This window comes from Spea bombifrons, chromosome 1 (genome assembly GCF_027358695.1).
Source record: "Spea bombifrons isolate aSpeBom1 chromosome 1, aSpeBom1.2.pri, whole genome shotgun sequence".
Classification (NCBI taxonomy): domain Eukaryota; kingdom Metazoa; phylum Chordata; class Amphibia; order Anura; family Pelobatidae; genus Spea; species Spea bombifrons.
In genome coordinates this window covers 98,285,154-98,310,461 of record NC_071087.1, presented here as the reverse complement: position 1 = coordinate 98,310,461, position 25,308 = coordinate 98,285,154, and the positions used below count along the sequence as shown (strand labels likewise).

General features: G+C 39.6%; 1 protein-coding gene across 1 annotated transcript in view; it reads left to right on the top strand.

Annotated features, from left to right (window-relative positions):
• Positions 1–10,335: 10,335 nt before the first annotated feature.
• Positions 10,336–25,308, top strand: part of UHRF2 (ubiquitin like with PHD and ring finger domains 2) — a 35,187-nt gene continuing 20,214 nt past the window's right edge. Inside the window, exons 1-2 of the mRNA XM_053466002.1 lie at positions 10,336–10,882; positions 24,465–24,704. Coding sequence (XP_053321977.1) covers positions 10,730–10,882; positions 24,465–24,704 — 393 coding nt within the window. The 5' untranslated portion in view covers positions 10,336–10,729. The remainder of the gene's footprint in view (positions 10,883–24,464; positions 24,705–25,308) is intronic.

The window sequence follows — 25,308 nt, the reverse complement described above, 5'->3', positions numbered from 1 at the left end:
TCCTCCAATGGCCTCTACAGTCACCAGATCTCAATCCAATAGAGCACCTTTGGGATGTGGTGCAACGGGAGATATGCATTATGAATGTGCAGCCGACAAATCTGCAACAACTGCTTGATACCATCATGTCCATGTGGACCAAAATCTCTAAGAAATATTTCCAGCACCTTGTAGAATGTATGCCACGAACAATGAAGGCAGTTCTGAAGGCAAAAGGGGGTCCAACCTGGTACTAGCAAGGTGCACCTTATAAAGTGGCCAGTGAGTGTAAGTATTTGATACCTGGCATCCACAGTTTTTTGGATGACAGGTCCAATTTGTTGTTGATTGGTTCAGGGTGAGGGCAACCATGCCACTTAAATACAAGGGTCCATGTGATAAGTTAACTAAATATCTCTATAACATTTACATTGGTTGACAAACAAAAGGCAAGTTTCACGTTATCGTACGAGGGACGTTCCAAACGTTTCTGCACTATTATATTTTTGTTGGAAATGGTGAAGGCGGGAGTAGTAGTAATTGGTCGTGTCTTAGCGTGTCATGTGACTAGTTCTGCCTGTCAAGCCAGCTGCCCTTGCAGTTTAGTAAAAGCTGCGAACCTTATAAATTGAACCAAAGAGGAACAGCGTTCTGTCATTCACTTTTGTGGGCGGAAGGTGTGCCAGGAGCACAAATTCATCTTTGCATATGTACTCTGTTAAAAAGGTTGCAGGAAAGCTGAATTGCATCGCAAAATAAAATGACTATGCAGAAAAGTGATGTAATTTGTTTTGAATGAAATAGAGTTAAAAAAGTGTGCAAACTTTTTGAACCTCTCTCATACATTGTGAGGCAGAAGGCTGAATTTACAGCATAATGCAGTAGGTCTCCAACAAGGGAATAGATAGAGTTCTAAGATTTTCATATATTGGGGGTTGTAATGGGTATTTTTGGCACAGAATTTTTCATATTGTCTGAATGCATTTTTTTCTTCAAGGTCTGTGTTATACTGTGTTGTCTTCATTATGTTTAGTTAATATTTTATGAGAATCCATGTGTATCTCATTGTGAAATGCAATATTATAGCACCAAATAAGCATTTTGAGGGGCACAACGAATCCAATGAAAGCAATCAACAGGAACATTCCATTTGTTAAAGTGGTTGCTCAAAATTTAACACTTTTCCCCAAAAATACTCTTTTTATATAGATTCTCCAATATTTCAACACTGTGGGAGTTTAGAGAGGGTCAAATCACAACACCTGATTCCTCCATGGCAACAGAAATCAGGGTTTTTTTGTTTTTTTTTTAACCAATAAGGCAGCCAACTCCTCTAACAATAGCTGGCAGCCTGCTGGTACTTTAATCCCTCCTGCCCCAGTGTCTGTTACCATGGAGGAAAGCACCCATATTTGGCTGATTCAGAGATCAGAAATTTTCCTCTTCTTTGACAAACTTTGAGAAACCACCATTTGGCCTATGTCCAGCTGACAGCTTTCTCACCTTGCCTTCCCTTGAGGAAGCCAGTGTGTTTAACAGGAAACACGTTGCTTCCCTCTTTTACAGATGTCTTGCACGTCCTGTTACTACCATACAAGCAACTGCAAGTGGGATATGAGATACGTGGTTCCTGGGGTCTACCTTGCCAATCACGTATTGCATATGTGGTTATCACTGAAAGGGTTAACCGCTTCCACGCTGTAAAGGAACTTTGTAACTAGAAGGACCATTTTGAAAAATATGCTGTTGTAACAATCTCGTAGCCAGTAGATGGACGCTTGGTCTGAGATGACTAAGGAAGCCCTGAGAGTGTAGGTCTTTAGCCTATAAAAGGCATGTACCCCTAGGGTTGAGCCTTCAGGTACCACCAACCAGCAACATACTCTACAGACGCAGGTCTAGGGGGCAGCAATCCACCCGCCACAAAAATGAGGAGCCGGTTGGTCAATGGGCCGGTTACAAGGGAGTCCGCTAATCTCCCCTACAGGGCCCATTTAAACTATGGATGCTGTGCCGGGTTGGCATAGCCTCCATAAAATTCCTTAAAAGACACAAATCCGCATTTAAATCACAGAGCACTGGTATATGATGTCATATCCTGCCGCTCTGCAGTGAGGATGGCACCCATGGGGTGCTGTCCATGGTCAGACCAAGGGCACCACTTAAAGCAAATATGCCCCTTCATTGACCTTCAGAGCTTAGTGGGGGCTATTCTGTTTTAATAACAGCATAGTGAAGTTAGATCTGTAATGGATTCTAAAAACAAAATTGCCTATTCTTTCTACGCGGAATTTCAAAGTCTCACTATACATTATCTAGGGCCAATTCCAGTGAGTTGAGGATGTTCTGTATAATGCATAGCTTGTTTGGTGATAATTCTCCTCTTACACTGTTACATTTAAATAAAATGAAGTAGCCTACCATCTCCTGGTCATACAAAGTAGTTTCCTGTGCAATGCTCTATAGTGCAACAAATCCCCCCCCCCAATGCTAGTCTAGAAAGGTAAAATGTTAATGGAATAGATGACAATCCTAAAACCTGACAGTGCTGACTGATGGAAGCTGCACAACTGTATACAATCTTATTAGACGGGACCAGCGGGATTCCTTCATGATGCATAGGGAAGCTGGTGAGTTTGATAGTGCTATTGTCCTGTAAACTGTGTAGTAAAAAAACCCTTCTATAATTATTAGAATTTATTTACTAAATTGGGAGTTTATAGGTGATAAGTACTTTCATCTTACTAACTTAACTATGTATAAAGGGCCAACCCTGTCAAGTGTTTCCTGCAGAAGCTTGTTCTCGGTCATCCTAGACAAGTTTCTTTCACACTTGTAGCTCACCTGCAAGCATTGGGCTTTAAAGCCTCTAGAGGAAACCACATGTTGTCCTATTAAAGTAATGGCCACGTGAAAAATGTTTTTTGACACCACTACATTTAATTAAACATTGAAGTGTTCCACCCTTGTCTGGCCATGCAGGGTACTTCTATGTGAAGTACTCTACAGTATAATGGATCTTCACACTGTTAATGTGATTGAATGCCTGTCTGTCTGAAAAGCTAACATGCCAATGGCATGGATGGGTGACGATTATACTTGGGACCTCTCTAGGTTCCACTGCTTTTCAAAGTCCTTCTGCTCTATCTCTGAATTGTGGGAGCTGTGTACAGCCATGCCTACTCTGTCAGCCCCCCCCCCACCACACACAATTGTCTGCTATCTGGGGCTAGCCCTGCTCCTACTGGCAGCTAGCTCCAACCCTTGGTATTTAACCTCACCCATTTGATTGACTAGTCATGCTCTTGAAAAGCCACTCCAGGTATTATGACCTGGGAAGTGATGAATAGCAGGAGCGCAAAGGGCGGGGAACTCAGCACGAGGTGTGAAGTCTGTGCCGGCAGTCTCCTTCACTGCAGTTCTGCTTCTTTTGCCTCTTTTTCTCTATTATTTATTTGTCCCCTTCTCCCAGTTATCAGCACCGCTGACCATGCCCCTCAAAAGGACTCTCCCGGAGGAGATACTGTCCACTGTGTACTCCAAGAAGACAAGGTAATATAATGGATTCGCAGAGAAAGAGAGGTTCAGAAACGCTTCTCTGTCTCTGTGAATCTGGAAGTGGTTGGCGGAGAAGTTAGGGAGACACTGAAAGAGAGAGTGTAAGAGCGTGTGAGAGGGAGTAAGAGCATGATAGAGCGTGTGTGATAGTGTGAGTAAAAACAACAAAATGCAAAAAAAATGATGATGGGAGATGTGAGTTAATGTTAATGTAAAGGCTCAGTATATAAGGAGTTATGGTGTACCACCATATGTGTCAGGCTTGGTCTGTAATGATAGGAGGTTTGCTGTACCACTGTCTGTGTCTGGCTCACTATTTAATGATAGGAGTCATGCTGTTCCACATCTGTGTCTGGATCAGTGCATAATTATAGAAGCTAAACTTTACCCCATTAGTGTCTGGCTTACTATGTAATGGTGGGAGTTATGCTGTACCATTGTCAGTGTCTGGCTGAATATATAATGTTCGGAGTTGTGCAGTATAACCATCAGAATCTTGGGCAATATACAGTAAAGGGATTTATGCTGTACCACATATGTCAGGCTCAAAAGGCATAAGAAGCTACAGCTCTGCCCCTCATGGTCGGCTCCTTCTTTAAAGTTGGAACGCCGTATGTCATTGACACATTCAGTGTAATGCTGTTTGAGGGGCAAAATTGTCACTGACAAGCTGTTTGGGGACAAATGTGGGACAGACAAGTTGCTTTTTATAGTGTTATACAATGGGTAAACAGGACAGGTATACAAGTAGTATATAACATAACAATTCAACTTACAGAAACAACAGATGAGGAGGGCCCTTTAAACAAGCTTACAATCTAGAGGATCACAGTAATGTTCCATTCATATTCTGGCGCTAACTTAGAAAGCAATTGTGAGAAGGAGCATATCTTAGTTGTTTAACAATTAAAAATTCCATCTGCCTCCCTGTGGCCATTATGATTGTTTCACATAACAAAACACCCTGAGACAGTATTTTTGCTTCACTTTGGCTTACATAAATTTCAACTAGCCAAAGAAGAGCCATTTACAGATATACACATTTTGTATCTGCAAGATCCAGTTATCTGTCCACATTTTGGAAAATCCTTAATATATGCTGTTGTTGGCATGTGACAACATTTAAAAAGGTAAGGTGCCAATATTAATAGTATAACTGACGATATAAGATAAAGACGTTAATGTAATAGTAAAAATATTTTACAGCAATCTAACTGTATCATGCAGGTCCAACCTACAGATTTTGCCTTGCAAGAGCAGGTGGATTGGCCCTTCAATTTTTTCTTATTTCTACTAAATTTACAACATTCTGTTTTGTGATCAGACAACACAGAGTATTCCTTGTTTAGCAATATAAAATATCTCAAAATTAATTGGAAAATCTAGCTTGGAAAGGCCTGATGAAAAGCAAATATAAAAAAAATGAAATATAAAAAAACTTTGAAAAAGTAAAGCCTGTATTAAGAGAATATAACGACTTTGGACATTAAACCGAAAGGAGAGTGGGGCAACAGGTGAAAACTTTATAAACTGCTATATTTCTTCAGGAAAGCTACTCATAAATGCTGACCTTAAGGCAAACCATGCATCATACTGTATGCCACGGCGTAATGGAAAAATGCAAAGAAAAAGCATATTCTCCCACATTATTTCCCAGCATATGTCAAACTATAGTAATTTAATGAAAAGTTAATATTTTTAACCCTTTTGAGTGCCATGGGTTGGGACACATTTTTCCCATGGAATGCAAGGCCACTTTCTTTTCACTTGTTGCCATTGTAGCAAGCAGCCATATTGGGATGCCTGCTCCATGCCCCCTCCCCTTTTATCAATGCCCAGTCTGCAGTATTCTCTTTATTCTAGTGGAATAGAACTTCATGTACAGTTAAGCACATATTGTGTGTTCAACTGTACACACAAGATATGCTTTGGGGGAGGGTAGCTTCAGGATCCAGGATCCATTTTGCCAACTTCATATGTGTTTGGCACTGAAAAGATTAAAGTACCACTCCAGCCCTGTTTTCACGTTAAATGTATATTTTAATCCATTTTGTATGGACTCCTATAATACAGGCTGAGGCTTTTTGCACTATGCAGGGAACAGTGTGGTGACAGAAACACAGAAACTAGACAAAGTAACAAAGTAATTTTAGGTTGAAAAAAGACCATCAAGTTCAACCCTGTTACCTTTCTTCCTGGTTTTGACCCAAAGAAAGGCAAAAAACCCAAAGGGCAGTCAGATGTCTCCTTAGATCAAGAAGCTCCAAAATATTAATGTTAATTATATAATTTATAGCCCTGTATGTTCTGATTTTTTTTAAAGCATCTATTTTATGTGATAGCACCACTTCACTTGCCAGTGTATTCCATACCACAGTTTTTCAAGCATGCAGAAATGCTAATTTTTTAGTTTCTCATAACTAAGATCACCCAATCCCTGAGGAGAATGGAACAAGGGTCACACCGGGCCACCTAGAGGCACAGGGCCCTGCTGTGACCCCTGTAGTTACTCCACTGCACAAGTTATATATTGCTTTTTTCAAAACAAAAGGGCTTTCTTTAGATATCATTTCATATCAGTTAATTTTCTATATACAAAATATAAAATACGGTGAAGACTTGAGAAAAGGACTCATCTCATCTACAAGTACTCATCTACAAAAGCTAATTCAAAAACCTACTAAATAGATTCTTCTACTTGTCCCGAGTTTAGAAATATACAATGTTTTTTTATTGTTTTTTTTTTGTGTGCAAATTATAGGGTGATATTTAAAGCCGGTCAGTTCAATTTACCCCCATTAAACCATATATGTTTAAAAATTAGACACACCGGGGTATTTCAAAGGCTAGTATTTTAACTTTTGCCATGCACTAATTCTACTACCAGCTGTTGTCAAAGTTTGTGTAAGCAGTTTTTTTTTCTCACATGCATTGTACCTTAGGTATGAATTTACAGTTCTTGGTATATATCACAGCCAAATACCCCAATATGTGTTCAGCAACACCTCCTGAGTACAGTGATACCACCCATGCATAGGTTTGTTGTGTTATTTGGGGGCTTAAAGCCACATTTGGAAAGTGCACATTTTTGAATTTGGAATTTTCTTTTTTTTATCAATTCTCCGTTTATTGATACAGCGAATAAAAAGTACACAATATCAAGAGTACATACAATGCATATACAAATGTTACAATGTATCAAGATGTCATAGTACAAGCATTACATGTTGCAAATGGAAGAGCAGCAGCAGCGTAGACCGCCAACGGCGTGGTCATGGAAAACAGGTGACATCGAACAGCTCATGAGTCGAGGATATGATTAGCGTATCACGGAGATAAAGTAGAAAAACAGAAAATCTCCATCAACAGTAATGGAAAACAAACCGAAAAAAGTATCCACAGGGAAAGGCACCGTCGGCGCATGTCTGAGTAGTAAAAAGGGGTTGAGACCAATGATAAACAAAGGCGTGTGTACCATGCCATTATATGACATATATTGTGAATGCATGTGCGTGGCAATATAACGTATAATGTGTAATGTAGAATGCATAAAGAGCCAGGGGTACAAGTCTGTCACAAACAAAAAAAAAAATAAGAGGAGAGAACGTGTCATCTAAGGGGAGCCGTCAGGAGTCCCGAATATACGCCTGAAGTCAGGCGACGCAACAAACGTATGCCACCAAAACCAACGGAGGTCGTTCTGATAACCCTTACCTCTGGCGGACCAGATTAGGTCCTCCATTTGAGCTATAAACATAATCTGTTGGAGCCAAGTCTGTAGAAGGGGGGGGGAATTGGAATTTTGACATCTGGTCATCATGCCCCCATGTGTTATTTGAGACACAGCTGAAGCTGGCCAATTCAACTTACCCCATGAAGTAATATATTTTTGAACACTAGACAACCGAAGGTATTTCAAATGCTTGTATTTGGACCATTTTTATGCAAACATTGTACCACTAACCTTTGTAGAGTTTGTATTAGTATTTTTTGTTTGTGTTTCTTTCATATATTGTATTTTAGGTTTGCATTTGCAGTTCCTGGTATATGCCACTGCAAAACAATACCCCAATATGTGTTCAGCAACATCTCCTAAGTACAATGATACCACCTGACTGGGTTTGTCGGGTTCTTTGTAGTTAAAAGGCCGCATTTGAGACATGAACAATTTTTCCAATTGGAATTATGACATCTGGTCATTCTACCCAATGACCTATTTGGGACATCTAATTTAATTTACCCAATGAACCACAGATTTTTAAAAACCAGACACCCCAAGGTATTTTAAATACTGGCTATGTAACCTTTTCCATGTGCTGCCAGCCTTTGTCAAAGTTTGTAGAAGTATTTTTGTGTTTTTTTTTTGTTTGTTTTTTTTTTTCAGGTATGAATTTACAGTTCCTGGTAAATGTCACTGCCTAACACCCCAATATGTGTTCAGCAACATCTCCAGAGTACAGTGGTACCACCCATGCATAGGTTTGTTTGGGGTCACATTTGGGAGATGCACATTTTTTTTTTATGTTATAGTGACATCACTGGGGTCTTTTTTTTATTTTACTGATCATATGGTGATTAGTAAGCTGGGCTCAATTTACATTTATGGTTGGCTGAAATACTAGGAGCTCAGAGTTCTCAGGAAGGTCTGGAATGGGTTCCCCCATCTTGTTAGAGGCAGCATGTTGAGTGCCTTTTAAGAACTATAGCCTTTCAATATGGTGATAACATTTAGCCATATAGCATTTTAATACTATTGGAGCGGTCGTATGGGGGCCCCAACATTTTTCTTTGGTGTTGCTGAATGATTCGATGTTAAGGCATTGCAGCAAAACCTGCTGAGGAAAGAATGCAAACGTTGATTGCGTTCTATGCTTGTTTAACCCCATGATGTGCCTGGCACGTCAATTATCATCAAAGGGTTAATGAAGGTCTATGGAGGAATGAGCTTCATTAGCATCACCCTAAATAATCAGTTCATTGTCTTGTTTCAGCAGTGAAAGTTACCCCAAATGTCACATAACTGACAACAGTTGCAGCCTCCAAGCCTGCAGATAAAGAAAGTTGATTTGAATGAGATTAGTCAATTTTATGTTCCTGTATGTATTGCTGTATTTTATGCTCAAGGAGAAAAATATTGGTCTGGCATAAAATGAGAAATAATTGAGGGAAGAATTATGGGTTTTTGTGTTTTGTTATTTTTTTTTCTTTTTCATTTGTACCATTATAGTATGAAATAGGATGGTAAGTTACCTTTAGGTTGGCACTTATGAATACCTCAACTTAAAATTATATCGCTCTCTTTAGATAAGGCAGCGGCAGATCAAGGGTCTGACATGGAGAGGGGCACTAACACACACCTAAACATACGCATATCCAAACGCACACGCTAACATATATGCACAGACACTCAGCACTAACACACATACCCATACACTTACATCAACACAACTAGACATTTAATACTTACACACCAAATCACACTAACACACATGTCCACACACCCAGACACTCAAACTAACACACACTAAAATATCCCTACATACACTCACAAACATAGTAGCATACCCAAAGACTTGTTTACACACTTAAATACTCATACATCACACTATAACATACCCAGGAACTTACAATAATACACCCTGACACATGTTCCAACAAACCCAGAAACACACAATAACATGCCAAAAGACATATATTCACACACAGATATACCCAGACACACTTTCACTTAAACACCCAGAAACACACGCTAACAAATCCAGACACATGTTCACACACTAATACTCACACTAACAAAGACACATGTTCACACACACTAACATACCCAAAGACACATGTTCAGGCACACTAACACGAGAAAGTCGCTTAACTTGTGAAGCCCATCATTGATGCATACTCCCGTGGGGTCACGCAATGCAGCGTTATGTGACCCCACTCAACCCTGGGTGTGGGGACTTACCTCCTTATCCCTAGTCCCGGAGCACAGGTATAAGATTGTCACCTAGATGTAATTATAGTAAAACTGTAATCGGTCCAGCCTTTTAAATGGCTCTTGCCCCCTTGCACCAAAAGCATTACGAATAGGACGCAGCCCTGTAACTCTGTCCGGTCACTGGCCTGCAGGATCTTTTGTTATGTTTTATGCCTGGAGGAAATCTTTATGCAACTTGGCTAACTTAAAAAACTTATGTATAAGAATATATCTCATTCAGACACTTTCGCTTACAAACACATTCCTGCCATCATTATACACATTTTTGTAACTTTTAGGGCTGCAGGGTACTGGGATACGCTCATACCCTGCAAGCATTTTGGGATCATACAAAAGATCAGGGGAGCAAAGAGGGACTGTCCCTCGTAAAGAAGGACACTTGGGAGGTATGCGCATGGAGGCACTCGGCCTGGCAGCCCTCACACTTCGGTGCCTTCTCCAGAATGGAGTAGCCGCTGTGTCTGGCCAGGGTGGTGAGGCCGGCACAGTACAGCACCGCACGCCTGTCTCTTTGGCCCAGTTTCTCTCTTCCGGTTATGTTCAACGCTAGAGAGGGCGGCGTGAAGCCGAGTGATTTCCTCTTGTCTGTGGACCTAGAGCAGAGAGGGTATGTATAACGCCGGTATCTGCCGTTAACCGATCATAGAGAGGGGAGGGGGACGCGGACACCACAAGTTTCTCGCTCTCCGTCCAGCGTAAGCGATCTGTTCCTCCAGCAGGGGCGGAGAAAAGCCGAGAAATCCATGCGTGTCCCCTGTCTCTTTAACCAGAACAAGAGACGGCCCCAGACTTGGGTTTTTGGTTTCGCGAGATTTTAGCTTGGCGCCGTGACCCCCCATGTGAGAGCAGTTCCTAGTAAACACTCCCTGCAGCTCAGACATGGCTTCCTACCCCTTGCGAGAATAGAACGAAGCAGCGGCTCCGATTGCCCCCCACTGCATTCTATTTACCCCCCCTTGCATGCAGATCTGCCGCGAGAAGCCCATCGCCCGCTGCTTTTCTTCTCCCTTTCTTTTGTTTTGGGTCCCCGTGTGATTTTTGTCTATTGTTGCTTTTCTTAATTGCAAAAAAAAAAAAAAAGAATAACAAATCAGTAAGGCTAAGCCTGCTCGGGGCGGAAAAAAATATTCTAACGGAAGATCAAAATAGGTAATATTTTAATCCAACAGCTTTTGGTGGCTAGACGGGAGGTGACAAAAGATGTGGATCCAGGTCAGAACCATAGATGGTACGGAGACCCGCATCATAGATGACCTGTCAAGGCTCACTCGGATCGAAAGTCTGAGAGTCAAGATCCAGGAGAGCTTCAACGCGGCCCCGGACAGGCAGCGGCTTTTCTACCGGGGCAAACAGGTAACCTGCAGCGTGAGATCATCAACAAAGAGATCGAGCAGTTAGCATGCACTTACTACACCTTGCCCCCTCCCTCCCACTTACTATAGTCTATTAACCCCCTCCCTCCCACTTACTGTAGTCTATTAACCCCCTAAGGCTGCGTTCCTTCACTGATTGACAGCACTGGGTGTCTTGATTGGCACTGCTTTAACCCCTTCGGCGCACATCCGCTGGATTAACTGTCCTCCACATGTGCAGCCCGTGCAAACAAAAGAACATTTCCGCGTTTTGTTTTGCACCTGGCCCTGGAAAATGGACCAGCGGTGCAACATGGCACAGAAAAATAGTGTGTTTTATGAGTTCCCGTCAGCGCTGAAAGTAAAATGAACGCTGGAACTCACGGCAGCGTTGCACTCGTTACCTCTCGCAAATGGTGGTAGATGCACAGCAGCATGGCGGACGTAAACTTAATCTTTCTTTTTTGCATGCTGGCCGTCCGCTGCCTAGCCTTTTATTTCTGCCGAGAAGCCAACGCTCCCAATTATTTGCCTTTTTCTGCGCTTTTGCGTTCGCATCTTGCGCCCTAACGTGTTTGCGCAGACCCGAAGCGGCATTTGGAGGTTAAACTAAAAGGGGGGGAAACGCATCGATAACAAGATGGGGTGTTAAGCTCCCTTCCGCACGCCTCAGACGCTTACTGCATTTGTTCCTTTCTGGAAAAGCCTGGAATGTGCACTTAGCATACAAAGTACCGGAGTAGACCGTATTACGCAATCGCTTTGCGTCTGTAGTTTAAACCTTGTTTTTGTTAGAGCGCTAACACATCTCTTTCTTGCACAAACACGGCTTTTTTGAATAAAATAAAAATAAACTGTTTTGGAGCGCTAATTAGCGCTGTAAGTGGTGGCCCTTTGCCAGAGCGCGCGATTGTTGTCCCATTTAGGGGTAACTATGCAATCGGTTGCGAGGCTGCGAAGGGTGTGTGACGACTGATTTCTAGTAAAACATTTCTTTATTAGATGGTCTTATCGATATTCCATGGCTCCCTGTCGGTAGAATGTTAGTTTGCGGTCTTCCTATTTTCTCCTCGAAGCAGCGTTTTCGACGTAAACAGGAAGCTTGCCAGTTTTCCCTATTTTTCATCGTGTTTTTAGAACAGTACGCACGGTATTTTGTTTTGTTGTATCCACGCAGGCTGTAAATAGGTGATTTGGTTTACTTGTCTAAGGAAACAGTTGGCGGCTGCTTGCGCGTTACGTTTCCTTATTAAAGAACACGTCTTCGAGCGGTGTGTCGTTAGTTCTTGTAGTTCTCGAATCGTACACAGTCTCATATAGATGTTTGTTTGCTTTTTAAAAGTAGTATGTAAAGGATGCGATTGAATCGTATCGTAGGCCTGTGAAAACACAATTTTGTTCAAATGCCCCATTTTGTATTTGGTGCTTATCGACAGACTGCGACCGCCGACAAGTTACAAAAAAAAGCCAACAAGCTATGGCTGCTTCTGCCACGTGACTTGTTTTTCTGAACAATGCACGCTGAAAATGTCTACTGGTGAGCTTGTGTTTTATGCCTATGTTTTTAATAGCCAATTTAGAGTCTTCGTCGTTTCCAGAAACTGACGTGCAAGCCTAGTGTTTGACAAATTTGTCTAACTACCCCTTCGTGTATTTTTTCTTCAAATATAATTTCTATCTATAATAGAATTTTGTTTTTTCTTTCCTGAGATGATATATGGAATGTTAAGGACAGTGTTTTTATTTACTCATTTATTTAATTTTTCTCTTAACTTAAAAAAAATGTGAATCATGGGCTCCCGACAGTCAGAAAAACAACGGAGATTATTTAAAAAAAAAAAAAAAGCCATTCGGATCTCAGGCTTCTGTGGCCTACTAGTGCCGGCTGTTTTTTGGCAAATGACATGGAATCTTCTGGAGCTTACTTCTTAAACATCCATGAGGATCATTCGGTTAGGACTGTAAATTATAATTCCATCCACTCGTTTGCAGATTATTTGTATCAAGGCAAGCAGCCTATATTTGCTTGTTTTTCTAGTAACTTAATTTTTTGTTTTTTTTCTCAGATTTTTATATGAATATTATTTTTCTTTTTATAATAGTTTTTCTAAATCTGAAAGTACACTAAACAGGTTGTTTATAAATTAAAATAAATATATTCATTTATTTTATAATACAAGCAGAAGGTGAACATAAAAAGTAGTTGCACTGCTACTGCAGTAAAGAGGCTGGTAATCGACGTTAAGATATCGCTTTACCGGCTATCTTCCTGTTTTTTTTTGGATCTGCATAATTATTCGTTAAAGTCGCTGAATGTTGTTCGGTTACAAAAGAGTGGGAGGACTAGAAGGGAGAGTTTCGGGATAGGACATTGATTGGCTAATGCTTGTCTTGTCATCGTTTGCCATAAGCTTTCCCCTCAGGCACAATTTTAAATTAAATTTCTCCAAAACAATTCTACTGATTATAGAACGCAAGCAACACAAAAAAGTGACTATGGCTTACATAGCGCTTTAGGAGGTTGTAGGGCTGTGATCACAGTGCCCACTATGTATGTGATTACACTGTATTTTGTCTTGGATTTTTTTTAAAAGATACACTGTGTTGTCAGCAACCGAGTGAAGGTCACGGGGGTTAATAGTTTGAGAAGTTAATTTTTTATCTTTTATTGAAATATTTATTCAAATGAATATACTGATCCATGGGTTTTTTTTTGGTTTTTTTTTATATTCGCTGATCCACAAAGATTTTACTTTTTATGGGGGTGGGGTAAGTCATGCTTGACCTCCCCTTGAAGTGGTTCCTCTTTTTGAAGGGGGCCAAGAAGATCCCTGCCTCATGGCGGCCTTTTCAGATCTGATCTGATTTGATTTGGGATCCTCTGTGATTCTTCCTGAGCGCTTTATTTTACCCACACCTCTTCATTATATATTGGAGGAAAACATGGCAGCGTTGTATAGCTTAGAGGCATTAGTAGCAGGAAAAGAGAGGTATACGACTAACAGATCTCTGGTTAGACCTCATCTAGAGTATTGTGCATAGTTCTGAAGACCCATCTCCAGAACGTTATATGCTTTCAATAGAGAGTTCAGATCTCCATAGCCTGGAGAAAAGAAGAGGAAAGCTAGATGCCATGGAAACATTTACATAAAAGTGATTTAACAACATAAAGGAGGGTGAACATGTGAGGAAAATAGGGTGGTAGATGAGTAGAAGAGGCTCCCAGGAGAAACAGTGAGGACATTTAAACAGCCAAATGCCTATGCCATGCATATCTTGAATCTAAGACAAGACTAGGCACCAATCTCCATCAGCATATCCGACTGATCCCGTAAGGATGGTCCAGATTTTCACCTCTGAATGTTTCGACCTTGTCGGTTTCTGTGGTTGGTACCTTTCCAAGAGATGAGGAAGGGGTCCACTTGCGAACTATACCCTGAGAGTTTACAGAAATGTGGATACCAGCTGCGTCTCACTGATAAGGCATGGAAGTCTTTGGTTGCTGGTTCCACTGGAGTGCCCACCGAGTTTGGTTTTTCCTGTATAATTGCTCAAGTGAGTAAACATTCTTCTGCGGTGAAACTCTGCATAGCAAGACATTCAGTGGTGTCTGCTTTTGTCTGAGCTTCTCTTGTATTCATTTGCATTTTTTTCAATAAAGAAAATGTTCTTTATTTTTTTTTTTTTTGCCAAATCCTCTGTTTATTGTATAATTTCTTTTCACATATTATTGACAAAATATGAAAAACACTTGTTTCTTTGCCTTCGTACTGTATGAAATGTGCATTGTAAATTTTTCTATTAACTTATTATTCATCATTGACTAATATGGTAGTGTGTCATAAATCTAAAATAATGTCCTTGGCGTAGAGTAACATTTGCATTAGTGTTTCCTTTGCGTAAAAAGTAAGCAGTTATCTTTTCAAGATCTGTTGCAAGCTTCGCTTCTGATGATTACAGTTTAACCACTTCATGAGTACTTCACACCTTTAGGAAAAGAGCTAATATTGGGTAATTCAGGTTTATAGAATGAAATATATCTTTGGTCTCCTGTGAATTAGATCCAAGCTATGATGTTAAGCAGAACGGGGAATTTATTTGGGGGAGGGTACTTGGGCATATACAGAGGATATGCCTCTGTGATCAGAGAAGAATATGTTAAGGAAGTTCATCCCCTTACAATAGCTGAGGTCAACATCCCCCCCCTCTGAAACTACCACTAATAGAATTACATAACCCCCACAGTATATCCTTCTCACATTCCTTTGCCTTGTCTCCTTCAAGTGCATAGTATACCGTTTACGACCAGAAAAAATGGTTTTCTTGTTCTGCTTATTAATTGCTATATGCAGCTTTCAACTTGTATGTTTTTATTTGTTTTATGTATTTTTGTAAGCTTGAACTTACTAAAACTTACTGTGAAATGCATATATATTTGTCTTGGTTGGCAGTCACGCTGCATGGGGCTTAATGTGTAGTGATTGGACCTTCATTGTATACCCAACCCAGCATGACCAAGAATTTGCACTAACAAGGCTCAGAGGGGATGAGAGGCTGCCGGAAAGTTTGGGGAGGGACTGCCTAGTGTTGTGTGTGTGTGTGTGTGTGTGTGTGTGTGTGTGTGTGTGTGTGGAAGGCTTGGTAAGGTGCTGCAGGACAGTGTTGTGTGCAGGGGAGGGAGATATAAAAAAAATAGAGATGAAAACAGAGGGAGAGAGAAGAAAATGTCGAAGTGTAAAGGAAGACAGGGAGACGAGAAATGTGGACTGAGAGAAAGTAAGACAAAGAAGAGGTAGAAAAATATTTATTGACACCAGAATAAACTGCAAACTGATTTTTTTTTGTAAAACATCTACATTTTTCATATAATCCAATCTAAAACTGATACTTGATGCCACAAGGGTCCAGACAGTTGACTAACTATAATTGACACAAGACAAAAAAAAAAAAACTGCAAACTGATTTAAGGCTGCGTTTTTTCCCACAAAAATCTTTAAATCTTCAAAACTGAACCTTTAGGCTACAAGAGTTGACTAATTACTGTTTTAAACGACCAAATAATTATGGAGACTTAATATTTTTATGAAAACACCCAACCCACACTTGGCATAAGTGCCTTGTACATAGTTGTACATCAGTATCACTATTAGTAAGATTCTTTAAGATATAAATCAATTTGCGCTTTAACCTGCACACCTCTAGTTTGTTGGTGGTGCCATCAACACCATAGCTGGAGTTGGGGTCCTGTTCTGACAAAACTGGCATTAAGGAACCATTCTACATATGGCCACCACAGATGTTGGTACAATACTTAAAAAATTCTATATTACTACAAAGTCATATAAAAATAGGGTAGATACAATTCTTTTGTCCGTCAGTTATACTTTTCTACCCTAATGATCCTGACCATGATATCGGCTCAAATTCCATCAGCCCCTTGCTCTGACATGAGCAGTGTGAGGTGTTTTGCAGATTAAAGTCATTTTTAGGTTGTTTTTGTTTCTATAATAGCATAATCTGTTATTTCTCTCAGTGTTTTGAAAATGATGATGACTTTCTAAAGTGGTTTAGGGTGAAATAGACTGCATAATTGATACAGACACCTCCTTATAAAAGTAGGTCAGAGCTTCTTTGAATGGTAGCAAAAGCGTGGATTGGAAAGAAAGCCTAGTCAGAGGACATGGACATTTTTATAATAGCGGTATTGCCTGTGTCAAGAGCAGATTGTTATTCCGAAAAATGTCTGCAGTTGTTATTCGCCTTTGAATTGTTTGTTTATGACAAATGTCATATTGTGTTTATCCTCTTGAATTTTAGTATCGTTAAATAGGTTTGTTAAATTAAAGTGTAATGCATTCATTTTTATTAATGGTATGCCGCAGCAGTTAATCATGTGCTTCAAATGCACATCAAAAAGGTGGTAAATGTTCTTTGTGCTGTATTCTCCAAACCGAGCATGTTGCATTTATTTTCTTCACATGGCTCATATTGCAACAAACTGTTTTATGTCTATCACAGTCCAGGGTTACAGTTCCAGGAACTTGAAAGCACTCAACAATAAATAAATAAAATTAAAAGTCACTGTAACATGAGTAAGACAGGAAAAGAACTAGAGACTAATTGGATAAAAATGGGTGGCCTATACCAATGAGTAGGCAACCACGTCACATTTTTCATTGCATGTACAATCCTGCCATGGATACTCTCCTTAAATCAAAACTTTTCTCATAAATTCTCAACTTGTAGCTTTCATCTGCACCGCCAAATTGGTGGATTGTTCACCATCTGGAGGATGAGTAATTTCACAGGCTCCCAAACTGAGGACTCAGTATTACTAATAATTAAATAGTTTCGCGTGTGCAAAAGTGAGTAAACGTAAACCGGTCTTGAGATGAAATGATTTCCTCCAGGTCTAAAGTACATTGAAAGCAGAAGCCCTATGTGGAGTTCTTTGAATTGAGGAGTAATTTATCAGTTTCCCCTTGAGCGTTATAATGATGGATGTTTTGACTATTCCGGTAGTCTTTTAAGTAGCTGGCTTACATTTGATAAAAGGGGGACATGAGTGAAGAAAACACACTGACATTTGACTTAAATCATTTATAAAATATTTTTAACACCCAATGCTTATGTCAAAAAGTAATCAACACTTTAGTCTCAACCTGCTTGCACAATCTTTGCCAGCCACAACTGCGGTCAAATGCTTCCTGTAGTTATTGATTAGTCTTTCTCGGTGTGAAAGATTAATTTTGTCCCTATTCTGTGTTTCCACAGACCTCTTTCTGTGTTTCCAATCATTGTCTTGTTGCATGACCCAGTTATGGTTCAGCTTACAGACAGATACGCTGACATTTCTCCTGGAATACTCTGACACCAAGAAGAATTCTTGGGTAATTTAATGATGGCTAGTTGTCCATGTCATGTTGCAGCAAAGCATCACTAAACCACCATTGCCACCATACTTGATAACTGATTTCAGGTTCTTTATGTGGAATGCATTATTTTTTTTATTTATTATATATAACAGGTAATTTTATGCCTTGGCTTTTTGTGAAATTGTGATAGAATGGTTATTCATGGGAAGATTCATTACTGTCCCATTGTGTCGACTTCTTTATTTTTAATAGTATGGATCTGACAGTGGGTCCGTGAAGCCCCCAAAGCCTTAGAAGTGGAAGTTCCACATCAATATGTATCAGCAACGGTTTTCCAGGAGTGTTCAAGAATGTATTTTGAATGTGACAGGGATTGTGTGAACATTAGATTTGTATTGGGCAAGCTTGCCCAGATTAGGCCTGATTGTTTACCAAGGTCTTCAAACAGGATACAGTTTGTCAGCCAGACACATACCGTATATTCCGGCGTATAAGACGACTGGGCGTATAAGACGACCCCCAACTTTTACAGTCCAAATATAGAGTTTGGACTATACTCGCCGTATAAGACTACCCCTCTACCCAGCGTACAACAACCAGCCAATCACGGCAAACGATGTACCTTACCGGTGATTTGCTGACATATACATACATGCACTGCCCTTACACACACACACACACACACACACACACACACACACACACACATATATATATAATATATATATCTATATATATATCTACACATATGCCTGTCCATACATACACATTTATACACTGCCCTCACCACACACCCCTGCCTTTACACACACATGTATATGTGTATATGTGTATATATATATATATATATATATATATATATATATAATTTCTCCCCATCTCTTACCTTATCTTCTGTCTTCTTTCTTCCATCCAGTTGTGGGAGCCCGAGGTCTGGCACTTCAGACCTCGGCTTCCCTGCTCTCTAATCACAACGCGCCGGCTATTGATGCCGAGCGCCGGGACATGACATCATCCCTGCGCTCGGCATCAATAGCCGGCGCCTAGTGATTAGAGAGCAGGGAAGCCGAGGTCTGAAGTGCCAGACCTCGGGCTTCCCTGCTCCCTCATCACTACGCGCCGGCAATTGATGCCGGGCGCCGGGACATGACGGCATCCCTGCGCTCGGCATCAATAGCCGGCGCGTAGTGATTAGAGAGATTGGTGGCTTCATGGGAACCTCCGGCTTGGTAAGTACCCGGCGTATAAGACGACCCCCCACTTTTAAGAAGATGTTTTGGGGTTAAAAAGTCGTCTTATACGCCGGAATATACGGTAGTTTAAAAATACATCTGTCTGAAGTGAGAGATCCAACAGTAAAAAAAACAACAACAAAAGATCCAAGACGACGGCTTACGGCAGTTACTGTGATGTCATCAAACGACACTTGCCGAGCATACACTTTAATGAATTACAGTAATCATTATTTAATATTAAATTAAAAATAGAGCAGTTAAATTTGTTGTTATTAAGATTTAATACTGTTTTGCAGACTAAAGTATCTCACCAGAGTTCAACCAAATCTTAAGTAAAAGATGGGTAAACTTATGTTCCGTTCCACCCCGTTTGTGAATGTCACATTTTTATAACATTAGAAACATAATTCCTAGTACTGTTAAGTGCTTAAACCTTTAATCATATATAATAAGTAATTATTTACCCAGGAAAGCTTAATTGTCATGTGACCTAATATATTGTGTATTTGACTGAAGATAATATTTTTAAAAAACAAAACAATTTTCCACATGCTTAATTCAATGCTGAAAGTTTTTTTTCAAATCTGGAAGATTTGTCAGGGCAAAATACAATATAATTACTAATTTCCTTGAGAAATTGTGAGCTATTAAAAATGTCTTGTTACACGGAACAGTTAACTATAGGGGAATAACCACATTGCTGTACAATATAGTAGAGTAAAAGCAAACTAATTTTCTGAAATAACATCTATGAATCACTTTCATTTTTCAGTATGAAATGCGTGGGTTTTTAAAATGCTATTTATCCTGTGTGTGGCTTACCATAGCCTGACATGATAGCAGAGACCACATGTTGCTCAAAGGATTTGCCTTAAATATATTTTTCTAAACTGCTGAAGAAAAAGATTTTTGGTCTTTAGCGCTTCAGATAAATACTTTGCATCAATAGGTGGTACCAGGTTAGGATCTCTTCACTAAAGGAAGAGTTTGCAGTAGAGTTGTGGTTTCAAATCCTTTACTTCACTCTTCATTACGAAGGGCTAACGCTGGCAGTGTGAGTAGACTTTGAAGAACTCTCACTGATTAAACTTTGAATTGTACAGTGCCATCCAAGCTCTTCCTGCAGCAGAAGGTCACTAGTGTTGGACCCCCATAATGTATAGATAAGTCAAAGAGTTTATACCACAACTCTTTTGTAAACTCTGTTACCAAGGCTCTATTTCTAAATCAACCTCTTGGAGTTCACTTTGGAGTATGAAGGGTCAGCCCCAGTGAGCATCTTGAGTAGGAAGAGCTTGGCTGGACCTGTATAATCAAATTGATGATTTCGAATTATGCATTATACAAGGCCAGCTCAGCCCATCGTGGTGGAGAAATTAATTGCTAGCCCTTTATAATGAATAATAATTGAAACCACAACTGTCCTTTTTCATTTGCTCATAAGAATGTAGAAAACATTGAGTGAGCCAGAAGAATGGAAAGATTGGAAAGAGAGCTGCCAGTGTCTCTAACATAAGTAGAAAGCCTCAATCTTCTTTTGTAAATTTCACAGCTGTGGTCTCCCCAGCTTGGATGATGACTTTCATTTAGAATTCTTGTGGCACCCTAAGAACCTCATTTACTTATTAGTGGTGCACTGAGCATAAGGGTGTAATATTTGGACAATATATATCTATAAAATACACAGAACACAAAGGGATATACACACAGAGCTAGGTGTAGATTCAGCAGCAGCGCTGTGAGGGTTTGGGATGAGGAACCCAGTATGCAGGACATTCCACAGTCAAATAGAGCTGGCAGGGGCAGACTCACTAAATGCAGGGATGTCCAGGAATGAAGCCAAATGAGGGTCACAAGAACAAACACAGTCCAGTAAATGAAAGCCAAGGGTCAGGGTCAGAGAGATCAGTGTAGTCCGAATATCAGTAGCCAGGGGAATAAATCAATAGGGATGCGCAGGAAAGTTCTCAATAGGCGCACAATAACTGAGCACTGAGTGAAACTCGGTGCTGGATTTTAAATCTGCCGCCAGAGAACGCCCCGCCTCCGCTCAGGAATAGTTAAATTGAGGTGGGGGCGCGCGCACTAGAGCGGACGGCTGAAATCATATCAAAGGTGTATTATACAGTTGCGCGAATAAGAAAGTACACCCTCTTTAAATTCTATGGTTTTACATATCATGGCATAATAACAATAATCTGTTCTATAGCAGGTCTAAAAATTACCTAAATACAACCTCAGATGAACAACACATGACTTATTACACCGTGTCATTATTTATTAAACAAAAATAAAGCCAAAATGGAGAAGCCAAGTCAATTTGCTTATACTCACATAAGGTTAATACTTTTATTATGCCATAGGATTCTCTGTATTTCTTTTTTTACATTTGTGTTACCAAACTGCATTGGAGAATCCCCTGCTGTGTACATGATATATAAGATACACACTCATTGTACACACATGCACACTGAATCTGGCACTACAATACAGTAGACATACTGACTCTGGCACCATACATTTACACACATGCACACTGACTCTAGCACTATACATATACACATACACACTCACAGACTGACTCTAGCACTGCACATATACATACACTGACTCTGACACTACAATATTCACTCACATACATTACTCCCAGGAGACCTGCCACACCACTGCCTATCTTCTATAATAGACACCTTATGCTCCCCCTGCCCAAGTGCGATGAAGCGGGTTCCGTGATTCACGATGGTGGCCCTGGCCAGTTTTTAACCCATTGTCCTGCAGAATCCTGGGCGCTAGGAAGTAGTTTCTAGTCTCCGTAGTTTGTGTTAACGAGATGACAATATGGGGTTAGCGATGAGGTATCAAAGAAAACCCTAAAGTAATGGTAGTTAGGATCAGTGTGGGATAGACTATGCGTTCTGGTTTAATTACATTATAACTTCATAGGAAGTGTGTGTTTATGGTACAAGGATTAAATCATATTTGATGGGGGAGTTAATCAAGTGATTGAAAGGAACTAATATGTGATGGTGGATTAAAACTGTAAAGCTAAAAACACTTAATTAGCTCCAATTGACCAACAAATAGAAAGGGATATGCAAGTTACTTCCTTGAATGCCATAGTATGCAAATAACACAAATAGCAGGTATTGAATGTAAAAAAATAAGGTTGTGTATAATTATTCGGCAATTATAATTTATTTACTTCCTTTTGGTATCATGTTTAGTTGTGCCTACTTACCCCTGCAATTTCACTGTCACAAAAAGTCCTTTAATAGTTTTAAAATGCCAGTGACATCTCCACTCCCTAGCTTTCACTGTATCTAACAACATTTTTTGGGTCACTTTTATTGCAAATATTTCAAAGAATCCTTACTGAAATGCTGCAATTTATGCAATTTTTGACATCTTATGGATGCTGCGGGGTTATTCATTTGTAAGAATTAAAGAAAGTCTTTAATTTTATACTTGGAGAAAGATGCATTGACTGGAAAGCCAGTGTTCATTATTATGCTGCTGACATAATCTTATGTTCAAAGGGAATGTTGCCTAAATAGTTTTTAAGATTATGCGACACATTAAATGAGATACTGTTTTCATTTGGTCTTTACGTTTGTTGATTAATTTCCAATAATGTTACCAGGCAGGCCTGTATGCAAAACCAGATTGCTTAGAAACTAGCATTAAGATTAGGTCATTTCAGTTGTATCGCCACTGCGATTTTATATACTATACTATTTTCAAGTTTTTCTTAGTTTTATTGTTATAGTGGAAAATGGAAATAATAAAACTTTGTGCCTCTGTTTCCAAACTCAACTTAAAACTATTGAGACACACAAGAGTTTATTTTCTTGCGCTATTAGTTTACATTTTCTGTTTACTATTGTATTTTATATAGCTGTGCAGCGCTTCTTACAATATATAGATTTAAAGGTTACGACCGACTAAGACAAACTGATACATTAGGCAAGATTACAATTGTTTTTATCGCTAAACCATCTTTCTAACAGGCAATGTCAACCACAATTGGTAATTAAGCATGCAAAATGTAATTATTTTATGTTCTTATTATCATGATCAACACTACGTGCTTAACGTTGAACTTTTTTGTACACGTGCTGTAACATGTTTTAAGAATTTGGAAGGGGGTTTTATTCATTGATTCTCTGTTGTGCATGTTTGCCCTAGTTAGACAAGATTTTAGGATTCAAAATGGAAAAAGGTTGCGACTTGAATTTGTGGCATGCTTGCACAGAGGACCCCAGCCCTGCAGGCTCACGGATGTAAGCAAACATGAAATAGTTCTTATTGAAGTACTGCTCGGATTTCATTGATAGCGATCACTGGATAGCGCTTGGTTGTAGAACACATAATGCCTTTGGGTTTGTTCATGGTTCTTAGCGTACCCATCCAAGCGTACCCCCTCGAATATGCTTAGCAGATTTTGTTTTTTTACACTATTGTGTGTTTGCTGTACATAGCCATCATTGTGTTGATCTCATAGTAACAGGACTAGTATGGTCTGCCATCTCTACTGCTCATGGATTGCGATTTTCAGAAAACAAATTTTGATTTTTCTATAGCCAAGTGTCATTCTTTTTCCTAAAGCACTTACACGTTAGTTTAATATGCATTCTTTGTTGGCAGGGCTGGATGGGCCACTGATGTGTACTTTTTTAAGTTCTGTAATCAAATGACATTTGCCTCAGCAGATTTTAACCTGTTGAGTTTTTACCAGGGGATAGTTCTCTGGTTGCTGAGTATTCTCAAAGGTGGGACTAGAATAAGAGAGAATACCCCCACAAACCTTCATCTTTATTCTCATTGGGGTAACTTGCTAGGATTAGGACCAATGTAGTGTCTGAAGTGTTTCTATAAGTTTTATAACACAGACCTTTGAGAGCAGCCCTGATATATTATATATATATATATATATGAGTAGGGCCAGGAGATAACTTCACTGAGCAGCCTTAATCGCCATACATAATGTTATGCAAGTTAAACAGTGGGAAACCACCAGTAGACTTGTTCATTTCTGATCTTACGTTCTTGAAGTATGACTAATGCAGGCATTTAATACAATACTCTAGAGACCAGTGGCTCATTCTTTTTGACAGTATATCATAATCTATATGAAGTTACAGTTAAGGTGTTGACGGTTTTAATCTAATGGAAATAAAAGTAATGAGGAACCTCAAGTTTCCTCAGTTCTTTCTAAATCATCTATGTGTGCTCACTCTCAGGCATCAGTGTCCAGCTGAGTATCTAGCATTTTGTTTACCTACAGGAGCTTCCATAAATTGGACTCAACTTGTGTTTAAAAATACCAGTCGTTGGATAATTTGTATTTTATCTACAGGTTTCTTATAACAGCAACCAATGCTTAAGCTCAGTTCCTACTTGCAAAATATTTTTTTAACTTTAGACAGTAAAAAAGCAGAATGGTTAAATCTAACTCTTTATGTCCAAATTGTAGCTGGAAGATGGACACACCCTGTTTGACTACAACGTCGGCTTGAATGACATTGTCCAGCTCTTAATCCGGTCGCAGTCTGATGATGCTGCTGCTAGTCCTACATCAAAGAAAAAGGAAGTGGATGGGAAGGGGCACTCCAATTCTGCCAACAAACACAAGTCACGAGCCGGCTCCCCCCACAGCGAACCGACTACCTCTGCTCGAGCTTTCCTCATTGATCCTGGCATTGGCATCTATAAGGTTTGTGCCCTTTCCTGTGCTCTGTGAGTTACTAATTCCCACTCAATTTTTCTGTTACAAAATGTTTGGCTGAACAAATTGCATATTTCAGATGATGTCCTATATTGATGAATGTCTGAAGAAAGTATATCAGTTGGTTGTTTTTCAAACCATTTTTATCGCTCTCCATTTTCTCTCATTTTCACCCCCAATGCATCTTTTGCACTTTATTCTTCAAATATAACATTTAACAGAAGAAATCCTCTATTAGGTGGATGTCGATGACGTTTTAGTTCTTGATTTGATCATTACAAAATTGGTGTCACTGCAAAAGGAAGGGTCTTACCTATAGAGTGTTATTAAACATTCTGAAGATCGGAAAAGTCAGTTTCCAGAACATTCTAGAAGTGATCAGGCGGCGAACTCATCCTCACCCTCAAACCTTTTTGAAATGACAATATAACACTTTCACCGTATCTTTTCACTGGTTTCTTAATTCCGACGTTTTACAATGCTCATAATGAAATCCGTTGCAGAATTAATTTGAATAGTACTATACAGTACAAAATTATCTGCAGTGAACATGTTGAAAGTCCAATTCCGGCAGCAATGGTGTTTCAATTAC